This window comes from Xenopus laevis, chromosome 9_10S (genome assembly GCF_017654675.1).
Source record: "Xenopus laevis strain J_2021 chromosome 9_10S, Xenopus_laevis_v10.1, whole genome shotgun sequence".
Lineage (NCBI taxonomy): Eukaryota > Metazoa > Chordata > Amphibia > Anura > Pipidae > Xenopus > Xenopus laevis.
The window spans coordinates 92,613,834-92,629,384 of NC_054388.1; the positions used below are offsets into that span (position 1 = coordinate 92,613,834).

At 38.1% G+C, this 15,551-nt stretch overlaps 1 protein-coding gene across 2 annotated transcripts in view; it reads left to right on the plus strand.

Moving 5' to 3' along the window:
• Positions 1–15,551, plus strand: part of tmem184a.S (transmembrane protein 184A S homeolog) — a 43,775-nt gene that overhangs the window by 26,259 nt on the left and 1,965 nt on the right. For both annotated transcript variants that reach the window (NM_001094773.1, XM_041577827.1), the window contains 5 exon segments: positions 5,193–5,283; positions 7,286–7,361; positions 9,500–9,591; positions 11,356–11,525; positions 13,573–13,770. In NM_001094773.1, the coding sequence (NP_001088242.1) occupies positions 5,193–5,283; positions 7,286–7,361; positions 9,500–9,591; positions 11,356–11,525; positions 13,573–13,770 (627 nt within the window).

Sequence of the window (15,551 nt, forward strand, 5' to 3'; positions counted from 1 at the left end):
AATCTACTTTATTTCAATATTATGGGCCTGCACACTCAATATATAACCACAGATGGTATTGTAAAAAAATCTCTTTATTTTATGTATTGATAAGACATATGGACAAAGTACTCTAAACAATTAGGGGTTTATTTACTAAACTCTGGATGCAAAAATCACAAAAAAAAACTAATTTATCGGAATTTATTAAACCCCATGGATGGAAAAGTCCGAATCAGATCATCTGGCACCTCTCGTCTCAGACCTGTCGAGGTTGCATATAAGTCAATGGGAGAAGTCCCAATGATTTTTTGATGTGCGCTGGGTTTCATGCAATACCCCAAAAAACACGAGAAATCTGAATTTTCGGGAAAATGTAATAATAAATAAGCGTAAAAAAAAAACAGAGCGGATTTGATTGGAGTTTGCAGCAGAAAATGTTGAGATAAAATCGGACTTTAATAAATAAACTCCCTTAGTAAACATGTAAAACATTCAACATTGAATTACATACCCCCAATTTGTAACACGAATAATTATGCCAGGCGATATAAGGAAGCGGACACCCTTGCCTAAGATTGAGAATTACCCCGCGTTTCGGCACAAAGCCGTGTAGGCGCCGAACGGGGGTTGAGACGCAACTTGCTGCATTTTTCCTGCGTTCGTCGCCTACACGCGCCTCTGTGAGTACAGCCCCATTGGAAAAATGTAATGCGTCTATCCCTGCGCTCCCTGCGGCTGAACGCAGAAAAACGGAACGCACGGGAGCGCAGGTAAAAATGCTCGTCTGTAAGAGCCCTTAATATTGAAAAGTGTTTATGGTGTCAATAATGGGGGTGGATTGGTGCTAATTTGCACCTCAATTAACTTATCATCTATGCTTAATTAGAGCGTCCTCCATTTATTTTTGTTACTGGCAGAAATCTACTACTTGCTAGCAAATTTGTAACTCCCTGACCTGCTCCACTACCCAACCCAACCCTTTTAAGGGGTTGTTCACCTTTGAAATTAACTTTAGAGAGTGATATTCTGAGACCATTTGCAATCGGTTTTCATTTTTTTATTGCCAGTGATTTTTGAGTTATTGCTCAGCAGCTCTCCAGTTCGCAGTTTCAGCAATCCAAATGACCCTAGCAAGCCTCCATGATTTGAATAAGAGACTAGAATATGAATAGGAGAGGGCTTGAATAGAAAGAGGAGTAATACAAAGTAGCAATACATTTGAATCTTTAGATTGGGGTCAGTGACCCCCATTGGAAAGCTAGAAAGAGTCAGAAGAATAGGGCAAATAATTGTAAAACTATAAAAAATAAAAAAAAATGGAGGCAATAGTAAAAGTTAAAAGGTGAACCACCCTTTTAAGCCTTGAGTTCATGCTCCGACAACCTACAGCTCTTGTACCCTAGCCCGACCCACCCATTGATGGTCCCCCTACAGTAACATTTTTAAGAAAAGCTGACAACCCTATGCAGGATACTCAGAAAAAAGTCAAAAAGACAAACTGGTCAGTTTAGTCCCATCTTGGGGTTCAAACCTTTGGTTAGGCATTCCCCTTATTTTATTACAAGGTTACAGATATTATTAATGTTGCTAAATCAATGTCTAGGCTGGTAAAAAGGTGCTGGGCTTCTAGCTGGATGCAGGAAAAAAATGTGCATTCTGCAAAAATCACACCCTAATTGGAAACACCCTAATGCTTGCCAGTGACCCACCCCCCATGGAGTCCTACCTAATATAATGTATCCTATCATGGCAAGCTTTTAAACATTTGCATTTGCTATGTTATCTTTCTGAGCATTATGGGAAATATTTATACGGTGTAATATTATTGTGGTGGGCACTTCACAATAGAGTGGCAATTACAAATATTACTGGGTCAGTGTACTGTGAAAAATAGTTCTGGGAACATCACATGGGTATTGTACAACCTTGCATCAAGGTCCTTTTTAAGTCATAACTATAGCATCCCCTTACGTTAATGGATTCCTTTTCTCTGCCATATCTAAATATAGCAAACCTAGTGGCATTTCTATCTGGGATCTCTGCCACAAATATATAAGTATGAAGATTATTATCATTTTATAGTTGGCACTGCTGCCAAGCTCTCTTAGATAAAATCACCGCTTCATTAATATATTTAATTATATCTGCTGCTATTATTATCTGTTCTTCATGCTAAAAATCCATGCGGTGCAAAGTATTGAGATTTTGCCTTTTGTTTTTTTTTTTTTAAATCATATCATTTATCTTATACTAAAGTATTGTTTCCTCTTACAAACTGCTGCAAGGTCAATCTGTTCATAATTTAAAAACTAAAAATGCTTAGGCAATATTGGATGCTACAGGTACGGGATCCGTTGAAGAGAAGTCAATGAAAGATAAAAGAAGGGAGAACGTAAACAAAGATTTGTGCTCCGTTACAAAGAATGTATTCCTGCAAAGCACTTTCACAAAAGTCAGATACAGGAAACCCGTTATCCAGAAAGCTCCGAATTACAGAAAGGCTGTCTCCCATAGACCCAATTTTATCCAAATAATCCACATTTTTAAAAACCGATTTCCTTTTTCTCTGTAATAATAAAAGAGTACCTCGTACTTGATCCCAACTAAGATATAATTAATCCTTATTGAAAACAAAACCAGCCTATTTGGGTTTATTTAATATTTACATGATTTTCTAGTAGATGTAAGGTATCAAGATCCAAATTACAGAAAGATCAGTTATCCAGAAAACACCAGGTCTCGAGCATTCCGGATAACAGGTCCCATACCGATGATATAGTTCTTTTAAATGTAGCAGAATTTAAAAATAAATTGTCACTATAGAATGGCAAAATAGACGATTTCTTTACCTTTCTGACTAGGTCGTTTATATGCACAGTACTCAAGTTCACAGCAGGAATCTATGGGATATTAAATATTTTTCTATAAAGTCCTGTTTGGGTCTATTCTCTGATGCATGTACCGACCGACATACCTGCTACTCATGACCCACAAACCCACAATTTTCCCCCACTGATCCACTACCCAACCGGGCCCACAATAGGCCATGGGGCGCTTCGCCAATGAGGCGACTTAAGACTGTCGCCGCAGGCAGCAGTGCCCCGCTAGGTACCAGGGGCGGCAAAAATGCCGCTCCTTGTACTTTAAGAGATGAATTTCCGTTTTTCAAACCGGAAATTCGGCTCTTCTAGCGCAGAGAGCGCAGTTAGACTCTCTGCGCTAGTGCACTGGCCCTCTCTGCTGCCCTGGTGGACCCCCACGGACCCACTCAGGCACAAAAAGGTAAGCGCACGGAGGAGGGGGGGGCGGCAGCAACTGCTGCTGCCTCGGGCGGTGGAGGGGCCAGGATCGCCCCTGAATAGGCCAACTAACCTTCCGACCCAGGGGACGTGCAAAACCGGATGCGACATCACATTGGACCAGAAGTGACGTCAATCTGGTGTCAAATCTTCACAAAAAAAGATAAAAACTGGCAGAGCTACAAGGGAGGGATCAAGCCCGCACCTTTGTCGGGTACCCAACCGGGTTACCTGTGGACTGCCTGCATAGCCAGGGAATGAGGGACTTTTTGCCCGAAACCCAGCCACTTTGCGGGTATTCCTCAGGTACCCGACCCAATGCAGGACTCTAAAATACTGCTCAGTACAGTTGTGTTGTAATATTTTTATTACATATTATTATTTTACTGTGACAAGCCACCAGCTAAAGATTTATGTACCTGCGGTAGTGCGTACCCAATACATTTTATTTCATTCAGAAATTTTAATAGAACTATGGGATCCGTTATCTGGAAACTAGTTATCCAGAAAGCTCTGAATTATGGGAAGGCCATCTCCCATAGACTCCATTTTAATCAAATAATTAAAATCTTTAAACAATATCCTCATTCTCTGTAAGAATAAACCAGTACATTGTACTTGATCATAACTAAGATATAATTACTCCTTATTAGAGGCAAAACAATCTTATTAGGTTTTATTTAATCTTTATTTTTTTAGCAGAGTTAAGTTATGGAGAGCTAAATTACAAAATATCCCTTATCCAGAAAACCCCAAGTCCAGAGCATTCTGGATAACACATCCCATACCTGTACCTGCATTCTAAGGGGCAGATTTATCAAAGATCTAAGTGAAAATTTGAATTTAAAAAATTCAAATTTCGAGCTACTGTGCTACTTTTTGTACTTCGACTAGGGAATAGTCCAAATTCGATTTGAATTTGAAATTTTTTTTCTAATTTATTTCTAAAAAAATTCTAATTTCAAAATTTATCATGTACAATCAAAATTTGACTTTGACGTTTCCCCTTCTAAAACCTTCCGAATTGCTGTTTTAGACTATGGGGGAGCTCCTAGAACCTACTCGGAGTCAATTGGTGGACTTTGAAAAATCAAAGGGTTTTTTTGGGAAAACTTTGAATCTAATTAGATCGAATGAGTTATTACTTTGATTCGTATAATTTGAATTTGATTGAAAATTGACCTATTCGGCCAAAAAAATTAGGGGGGTTATTTATTTTTATTTACTAAACTCCAAATGCCTAAAACCCTGAAAAATTTGTGGGTTTTTTTAGTATAAAATTTGAATTTTTAGTGAAAAAAAAAACCACAGATTTTTTGGGATTTATTATACCCCAAGGATGGAAAAAGTCAGAATCCGAAAATCCAGCATCTCAGACCTGCTGAGGTTGCATATACAGTAAGTCAATGGGAGAAGTCCCAAAGATATTTTGATCTGCGCTGGGTTTCGTGCAACAATCCGGAGAGTTTGTGGTGTCCGGGCAAAAATCCGTTTTCAGGTCGAAAAACTAAAAATTGCACCTTTTTTTTCAGGTTTTTTCCAGCAAAAAATTTTTCAGGAACGTGTATTAATAAATAAGGAGACAAAACCCCTGCGAATTTGGTCTGAGTTGTTTTACAGAATAAATTGAGAAAAAATTGGATAACAATACTAATCTTTACATTGGAAACATAAATGTATCAACTATTTTGTCTTTTCTTGTAGAATTATAATTCACTGCTGGAACATAATTTACCATATGGTCCTTCCCTTTGGGCATCTGGGGTTATTATTGATTCAGAATAAAAGGCCCTGACAAACACTTCACCCCTTCTGTATCACAGTTTGAATTTTTAATCCACTGCAAAAAATCCTGTGAAAAGCTACAAACAAACAGTATATTTTATAAACATGTATGTTTATTTCCCACAGCTTTTGTTATATATAGTTTCCTCAGCCTCTGCTTTGAATACCTTGGCGGGGAGAGTGCCATTATGACAGAGATCCGAGGGAAGCCGATAAGGTTATACATTGTTTATTTTATTTTCTAATGATTATTCATTCTGACCAATAAGGGATTTTGCAACTAACAAATGTATATATGACTTGTCCGTAGGGCAAAACAACATGGTACATTTCAAGGTGGCCAGAAGTGTCAGTTAGTGGTCAGTTGTCAAGCAAGGACTTACTGAGATTTTGCCATGAGATATGAGAATACAGAGATGTGCCAGGGTATTAAAGGGGTTGTTCACTTTTAAATTAACTCTTAGGGGCAGATTTATCAAGGGTCGAAGTGAATTCGAGGGAATTTTCGAAATAAAAAAATTTGAAATTGAAAGTAATTTTTTAGATACTTCGACCATCGTATACTACGACTTTGACTTCGAATTAAAATAGTTTGAATATTGGTCCATTCGATAATCGAAGTACTGTCTCTTTGAAAAAAACTCTGAATTCAATACTTCGCCAAATTAAACCTGCCGAAGTGCTATGTTAGCCTATGAGGACCTTCTAGAGCAGTTTTCTAAGTTTTTTTAAGTCGAAGAAAAATCGTTCGATCGATCGCTGAAATCCTTCGAATTGTTCGATTCGAAGGATTTCATTTTCATTTTACTTCGACCACTGGATACCCAAATTCGCTGAAAAAATTTTGAATTCGATATTCGAAGTCAAAGTATTTTAATACGATGGTCGAATTTCGAAGTATTTTTATGTTAGAAATTCTACCCTTGATAAATCTGCCCCTAAGTATGATGTAGAGAGTGATATACTGAGACAATTTGCAATTGGTTTTAATTTTCTATTATTTGTGTTTCTTGAATTATTTCGTTTATTCAGCAGCTCTCCAGTTTGCAATTTCAGCAATCTTGTTGCTAGGATCCAAATTGCCCTAGCGACCATGCTTTGATTTGAATAAGAAACGGTAATATGAATAGGAGAGGCCTGAATAGAAAGATGAGCAAATAAACAGTAGCAATAACAATACACTTGTAGCATTAGGGCAGAGACACATGCTCAGATTCGGGGAGATTTAGATTGCCTCTTCTTCAGGGCGACTAATCTCCCCGAACTGCCTCCTGCCGGCTGGAATCTAAATCACCAGTGGGATGGAACTCAGAGCGCTTTGTTTTTCTCGTGAGGCAACTTCGGGTGACTTCGGAAAATGAAGTGCAGCGATTGCCATCCCGCCGGCGATTTACATTCTAGTTGGCGGGAGGCAGTTCGGGGAGATTAGTCGCCCTGAAGAAGAGGCATTTAAATCTCCCCGAATCTGAGCATGTGTCTCTGCCCTTACAGAGGATTTGTTTTTGTTTTGTTTTTTGTTTCCAATAGGCTGGTTTTGTTTCCCATAAGGAGATTAATTATATCTTAGTTGGGATCAAGTACAAGCTACTGTTTTATCATTACAGAGAAAAAGGAAATCATTTTAAAAATTGTGGACTATTTTAGATATAGGAGTCTGAGAGATGACCTTTCCGTAATTTGGAGCTTTCCGGATAACAGGTTTCCAGATAACAGTTCCAATATTTGTATATCTGTGTATATATACTATTTATTCTACACTGATTACTCACCAGCACCCAGAGACATTTGATTTTTAGTGGTTTGCTCAAAAACTGTGTCTGCTTTTGAAGGTATTTCTGGCATTTGCAAATGAACCTCATTTTTACATATGGGGTTTCTGTGTCCTATAACATGTTTTAACTAATAACTCTATGCAAATATGAGACATGTGCACATATATGATTAGTTCATAGCTATACTGTAGTTTATATATATATATATATATATATATATATATATATATATATATATATATATATAGATATATATATTGATTCAGAGTATATTTTTTAATTTGTAAAAGGAAAAAAAAAAGGATAACAGGCAATATAAAATAAATGTGTGTGGGGGTAGACAACATGGTTGTGGGTACGTGTATGGATCTTGGGTTTGGTTTTCTGAAAATACATCATTTAGATATCATTAAATATCGCTTAAATAGCAAGTTTATGTCTTTCCAGGTCCAGCTGTTATTATGGCACCTGCTGCCTACAGGGGATGTCTTACTCCATAGGATTTCTGCGATTCTGCAAACAGGTGGGTGTTACTAAGAGGGAAATTACAGATGGGCGATCCTGGGGCTGCTGACACCTGAGGCTGCCCCCCTCTCCCGCTCCGTGCTTCAAACATCAGCGTTGGAGTGGGTCAATCATTCTCTCTGCACTAGCAGAGCCAAGTTAAAACCCAGAAAATTCTACTCTTAGAGGCACATTTATCAAAGGTCGAATTTCGAATTCATTCAAGTTTTTTTAAACTCCTTTAAATTCGAATATACTCGAAATTCGAATCGGATTTGACTAAACTCGAGTTAGAGTTTTTCCTCCAAATGTCAGGAAGGCTCCTAACATGTCCAAATTGGTCCCTGGACCACTTCCATTGACTTATACATGAACTCGGCAGGTTTTAGGTGGAGAATACTCATAATCGAGTTCTTAAAGCGATACTGTCATGGGAAAAAAAAAATTTCCAAAATGAATCAGTTAATAGTGCTGCTCCAGCAGAATTCTGCACTTAAATCCATTTCTCAAAAGAGCAAACAGATTTTTTTATATTCAATTTTGAATCTGACATAGGGCTAGACATTTTGTCAATTTCCCAGCTGCCCCAAGTCATGTGTCTTGTGCTCTGATAAACTTCAATCACTCTTTACTGCTGTACTGCAAGTTGGAGTGATATCACCCCCCTCCCTTTCCCCCCCCCCAGCAGCCAAACAAAAGAACAATGGGAAGGTAACCAGATAACAGCTCCCTAACACAAGATAACAGCTGCCTGGTAGATCTAAGAACAACACTCAATAGTAAAAACCCATGTCCCACTGAGACACATTCAGTTACATTGAAAAGGAAAAACAGCAGCCTGCCAGAAAGCATTTCACTCCTAAAGTGCAGGCACAAGTCACATGACTGGGGGCAGCTGGGAAATTGACAAAATGTCTAGCCCCATGTCAGATTTCAAAATTGAATATTAAAAAATCTGTTAGCTCTTTTGAAAAATGGGTTTCAGTGCAGAAGTTTGCTGGAGTAGCACTATTAACTGATGCGTTTTGAAAAAAACATGTTTTCCGATGACCGTATCCCTTTAAATCTCAAAATTCGAATTAAAACTCAAATCGAGTTTCGATAATTCACAATTCGAATTTGAGAGTTTTGACCATAAAACAAATTCGAAAAAATCAAATTTTCAATGATAATTCTGTCCCTTAAAGTTACATTAGGTGTTTTTTTGTAACTGGCACTTGCTGCTGCCTGAGACAAGGTTTGCACCTTGCCACATGGCAGGAGCAACCCTGGTTACAGAAGACTAATGCAAGCTGTGCCAGACTAATATACACTCTTCACTTCCTGCTTTAAAGGAGAACTAAACCCCCCACCACTATAAGCCCCCCTAAACTTGCAGGCTTTGCCCCCCTCCCCTCTCCCTCCTCGAGATGTGAAAAACCTTTTAAAAAATTCTGACCGTTAAATGCAGAGAAGCGCAGTGGAGCTCCCAGTCACCAACTTCAGGCTCTTCATATAGTCTTGGGGTCTCTTCACCGACACGAAGTCTGCCAACGCATGAGCAGTTGGACCAAGTTAGGAATTGGCTTCAACTGCGAATGCGCAAATCGGCGTTGAGACCCAAAGACTATATGAAGAGCTGGAAGTTCATGACCGGGAGCTCTGTATTTACAGGTCAGAATTTTTTAAAGGTTTTTACACTAAAGCACAATGCAGGGAGAGAGAGGGGAAGGGGGGCAATGCCTGGAAGCTTGGGGGTGGGAATTTGGTAGGGGGGGGTTTATTTCTCCTTTAAAGCCATTATACTGAGACAAACCGGGAACCGAGTAATGTAAATAATATGGCCTCTTCACCATCTAGATAGAAAACATCAAGCAGTATTAACATAGTAAACTCTTTGCAAGTATAAAAATATCAACATATGCAACTAAAATGCTTTTAGTTAAAGCAAATTTGACCTTCTTAGCAATGATCATTTAAATAACTTGAAGGTGAGCCACCCCTCTAAAGAATCCTGTTTGCTAAACCTCTACAAAGTTTTTGTAATCCCCCTCGAGGATGAGGGTTGTTTTTACATTTACAACAATCGTTTGCCTATGTTAATTCCTTTCTTATTTAAGTAGGGTCAAAGCACGGGATCAGTCGTAGTAAATTACTAACCTTGTTCTTATCTAACAGGCAACGCTGCAGTTCTGCATTGTGAAGCCCATTATGGCCATAGTTACAATTATTCTACAGGCATTTGGAAAATACCATGATGGAGACTTTAAGTAAGTATTTTTTTTCAAACTTCCATATTATTGTCCACGTAAAACATAATCATTACTGGTGTGGGAAATAAGGGATGAAAAATGGCATAAAAACAGCTTTTAGTTGGCAGTAAGTAGCAGCCTTGTTATAAGCCGTACCCTACCATTAAGCTACAATGTGTTTCTTTATTAAATAACTTCTAAGGAACAATTTTCATGGGTGATCAGCTGTCCATAATTGCGCTGGTTTAGGCAAGGAATGACAATAATGTATTTGTGTGCGTATGTAAGTATAGAGAGAGAGAATTCGGAAGCATAGAGGCACCCTGTAAGCAGAGTATAAAAGAATTACAAATATGGGTATAGGACCCCTTACAGTATATGGTAATTCAGAAAGATCAATATTACCATTATCTCCATCCTAAGCAAATACATTTCACATTTTTACAAATTCTTTTTCTCTGTAATAATAAAACAGTACATTGTCCTTAACCCTGCATGTATCTATACTGGTGTCAAAACAATCCAATTGGGTTTCTCAAAGATTATAAAAAATTATAAAAAAAGATCGTAATCCAGAAAACTCCAGGTCCCAAGCATTACAGATAATAGATACGTCTGATCTATAGCCTAAATCATGTGGGACTTCTAAGGGTGGTGGCAGACAGGGAGATTAGTTGTCCAGCAACAAATCTTTGCTTCTGCAGGAGACTAATCTCCCCGAAATGCTTTCCCACCGGTGGAATGGCATACGAAACAATTCAGATTTCGGAAGTCGCCCAATGTTTTCTCGTGAGGCAACTTTGAGTGACTTCTGAAATCCGAAGCTTTTCTTATGCGATCGCGCTGGCGACTAGTATTCTTGCTGGCGGGAAGTCATTTCTGGGAGATTAGTTGCTGCAGAAGTGATGATTTGTCACTGGGAAACTCCCTGTCTGCCACTAGGGCGATGGGCGAATTATTGTCGCCTCGTTTTGCCGAAAAAATGATGCCCATAGACTTGTATGGCGGCGTTCGTCAAAAAAAAAAAGACGCGTGTCAAAAAAAATTTCGCCGTGCGACACAATTTTTTTGACGCCCATAGACTTTAATGGGCGTCTGCAACATTTCGCCGGCGGCAAATTTTTGGCGAAACAGTTCAAATTCGCCTGCCACCACCCTTAATGGGCAAAGCTGAATCAGCTGAGCAATGGCCATACGCACATATACTGTATATATTCCGATAAACACCAGTCATTGGGTTGAAACATCATTTAACCCTAGCTCCTTCACAGTCACTATATTTTTTTGGTTAAAATCTCCATACTTTTTAGTAGATGATATTATATCTAGGAATATTGTTTCCAGCATGTCTATCCACAGAACATAACCCTTATACACAGTATTTGTACATTCTGACACCATATATATATATATATATATATATATATATATATATATATATATATATATATATATATATATATATATATATATATATATATTATATATATAATATATATATATATATATATATATATAATATATATATATATATATATATATATATATATATATATATATATATATATATATATATATATATAAAAAAATTTTTTTTTTTTTTTTTTTTTAAATGGTTCTGACTTCAATATAACTTAGCGGATAAAGAAAGACAAGAATCGCTGAGGTGGGGGGTGCCTAAAGTTAGTGCCAATTCAATATTCTGTAAATATGCCCCTAAGACATTTTAATACAATATCTTTTTTTTTGTATGACCAGATGATTTCTTTTTTGTCCATGCAGTGCTCAGAGTGGTTACCTGTACATTACCATCATCTACAACTTCTCAGTGAGCCTGGCTCTTTATGCGCTCTTTCTCTTTTATTTTGCAACCAAAGAACTTCTCCAACCATTTGAACCAGTTCTTAAGTTCCTTACTATCAAGGCTGTCATTTTTCTGTCCTTCTGGCAAGGTAAGTAAAAAAAAAACAAACAAAAACCCAACATCTGATAAATATCCCATGTTTATGATTTGCAGACTCTCAGACCAAGGGTGCATTTAATGAATCATTCTTCCTTAGGACTGGTTCTAACGAATATTCACCGTATCCACTGGAAGGCAGCGTAAGAGGGAAGTTACAAGGGAAGCCGGCAGAATAGGTACGTGCCTGGCGCCCCTCTACATTTGTACCCTAGGCACGTGCCTCTTCTGCCTATCCCTAGTTCCGACTCTGGCCCCCTATGAACAAAAGAATGCAGTACCCGGTTTTGCTAGGACAAAAGTTTGAATTTGTTGGATGTATAGAAGAAGCAGGGCCTGGTGATGCTGAGGAGAGCCAGGAACTATACAGGGCCTCTTGGGGAAAAAAGGAAATAATTTTAAATAATTAGATTTGCTAATTAAATAATGAGATGGCCTTCCTGCAATTTGGAGCAATGATGCTGGGCTATGGGGCCATTTGGACCAGTCGATGGCAGCTGAAAGCAGTAGATCCTTTCCCAGTCTATGATTTCTGAGCAACATAAACTTTTCAGCAGCAGCTTATTCAGAACAGAGGATCTCTCTCTCTCTCTCTTTCTCCAAGACCACATAGCCTGCCTGCCAGCAGAACCCAGTCTTGAGGGGCCTGCCAAAATGTCCCTTATTGGGCCTTGCAATTGATAAGACTGGTTCTGTTATTCCATGTACTATATATCACCCCAAGAATAGCGCAGTAAATACAGTTTATAACACCCAGAGAACACATGGCAGATTATTTGCAGAGTCTTGTATCATGCCACCAAACACTCTCAACAACATAGATACAGAGACACTACCATGTATAATGCCCCACAAATAAACAAATAAACACAATGAGATTTCCATGAATAACATCCCAGAACACGTGGCTAAAAAATGATGTGCCAGAACTGTAAAACATGCCCCTGAAACCCTTAGCTTGATATAAAATGCCATTATTTTATATATAATATCCAAGATAAATGCAGTTCAAGATTCCATGGGGTATATTTATCAAAGAGTGAAGTTAGAGATCGCCACAGTCTGCTAGAGTGAAATCCCGCCACTCTCCTTCATTTCTATGGGATTTTGAAAGGCGTATTTATCAAAAGATGAACTTTCACTTTCACCCATGATAAATACTCTTTTAAAAATCCCAAACAAATGAATGGAGAGTGGTGGAATTTCACTCTAGCGAACTGGGCAATCTCTAACTTCATTCTTTGATAAATATACCCCCATGTGTCATGTCCCCAAATTACATGGTAAAATATTCTCAGTGTCAATTCCGTGTATAGTAAATGCATGGCAAGAAACTGCACTCTAAACACTAAGGGGCAGATTTATCAAGGGTCGAATTTCGAAGTGATAAATACTTCGAAATTCGACCATCGAATGGCTTTACTTCGACTTCGAATATCGAAGTCGAGGTTTTTTTCACCGAATTTGACCGTTTTGCGGTCAAAGTAAAATCGTTCGATCAACCGTTGAAATCCTTCGAATCAAAGGATTTCATCCATCGATCGAACCATTTTTCTTCGACTTCAAAAAACTTATAAAACTGCTCTAGAAGGTCCCCATAGGCTAACATAGCACTTTGGCAGGTTTAATTTGGCGAAGTATTAAAGTCAAAGTTTTTTTAAAGACACAGTACTTTGATTATCGAATGGTTGAATATTCGAACGATTTTACTTCAAATCGAATTCGAAGTTGAAGTCGTAGTATCCTATTCGATGGTCGAAGTATCCAAAAAAAATGACTTCGAATTCCCTCGAATTCACTCCGACCGTTGATAAATCTGCCCCTAAGTTTAACTTCAGCACATGAAACAAAACTAAATTTCAGGCACCAACTCGAGGTCTTTACTGCAATATGTGCGTAGGTTTTGAGTATTGTAGTTATGTTATGTCAATATGTCTGCCCTCTACCTGAATGGGAATGTAAATTTACAGTAGCTAGAGGGTTCATTTACCTTCCTTACAAGTAACAAAAAAGTGTTTATAATCTCGTGTGCCCTACAGGGATGCTTCTGGCTATACTGGAGCGATGTGGTGCAATTCCGGAAGTGCAGAACATCAATAACAACATGGTGGGTGCTGGCACCGTGGCAGCAGGTTGCCAGAACTTCATCATCTGCATCGAGATGCTGTTTGCAGCCATTGCCTTGCGTTACGCCTTCACGTGCCAAGTCTACCGGGAGAAGAAAGAAAACTCCACAGGTGAGAATGAAGCAGTTATATTACATATCACAGCGCAGAAACAAATAATGAATTAAATACCCCTTTAAATGACTGTAAAAACCCGTGAAATTCAAAATGATTATGTAGCTATAAAATTAGCCAAGGAAGAGGCAGCTTATTATTGCCTACTAGTCCTTTCATTTTCTTTTGTTTCATTCTCCTGCTGTCCACTGATGCGCTAATATCTTTTCACCTTGTGAGTGACTTTCCCAATATAATTGTCTCCCTGATGAAAAATATGTCCCTGATGCACCTACAGAATAATACAAAGACCCAATACACCCATGCTGTACATCCTAATTCTGACCCTGCAGCACCCTTGCAATTCCTCCAAAGCAGCAAACAACTGATTTAATGGCCCTTGACTTGTACAGGTATAGGATCCCTTTTCCGGAAACCCGATATCCAGAAAGCTCCGAATTACGAAATGGTTGTCTCCCATAGACTCCATTTTGTCCAAATAATCCAAATTTTGAAAAATGAGTTCCTTTTTCTCTGTAATAATAAAACAGTATCTTGTACTAGATCCAAACTAAGATATAGTATAATTAATCCTTATTGGAAGCAAAACCAGCCTATTGGCTTTATTTAATGTTTAAATTAATTTCTAGTAGACTTAAGGCATGAAGACCCAAATTACAGAAAGATCCATTATCCGGAAAACCCCAGGTCCCAAGCATTCTGGATAACAGGTCCCATACCTGTACTTCTAATTCTTTCACTTTCTCTGCAGTCATCCTCACCTATAAACATTTGAAGGATAACTTTAGAAACATTGCACCAGTGCAGTTGCTCAGCCAACCAGATCTTTGCTTTTACTTGTAGTGGACTAATCAAAATTAACTAACGCTTGGTTACTAATGACACCTCCACTTGTTCAATGTGCAATTAGTAAAATAGTTCCTCTATCTGCAACATACAATGCACCACATGGATGGGATCTGGTATCCAGAAAGCTTTGAATTACGGGACGAATATCTCCCATATACTCCAAGCAAATAATTCAACATTTTCTCTGTAAAAATAAAACAGTAGCTTGTACTTGATCCCAACTAAGATATAATTAATCCTTATTGGAAGCAAAACCAGCCTATTGGGTTTATTTAATGTTCAAATTGTTTTTAGTAGACGGAAGGTGTGGAGATCCAAATTACAGAAATATCCCTTATCCGGAAAACCCCAGGCCCCAAGCATTAGGGATAACAGGTCCCATCCCTGTACCATGAATTGGATTACTTCCATAAAGTCAGGGTGCTGTACCTCTGTGTTTACAAAATACAATATTTCAACACTCCTGCTTCTATGGGCTTTAGTTACTCTACAAATTAGGAGTCTTCCTTCCAACGCTTTAAAGATGTCTACTTTACTATCATGGTCTTACAGCATATGGTACAATTTATTTCATTACCTTTATTTTACCCTCTTCTTTTTAATTCTAACTTTATATGCAGTGATCACCTTCTTTTACATTTTTTAGTGTTTTTGGCTTTTTTTGGGGATTTTTTTTAAATATTGGCAAATATGCCTTTAATTTCCCATTAATTTGACTCCCATCCCGCTCCATTTTTTACTTTTGTAGCGAAACGGTATTTCCTAAGCATTGCAAGAAATCTGAGTGGCCAGTGTTCCACTTATGCTGTATAATGTCGTAATATCGTATATAATACTCGAGTGTTCTATACTCAGGATAAGAACATCTTATTCGGCATCTTATTGGGCAGTATATGGGGCTCTCCAATGGGCTCCCCCAATCGATATCT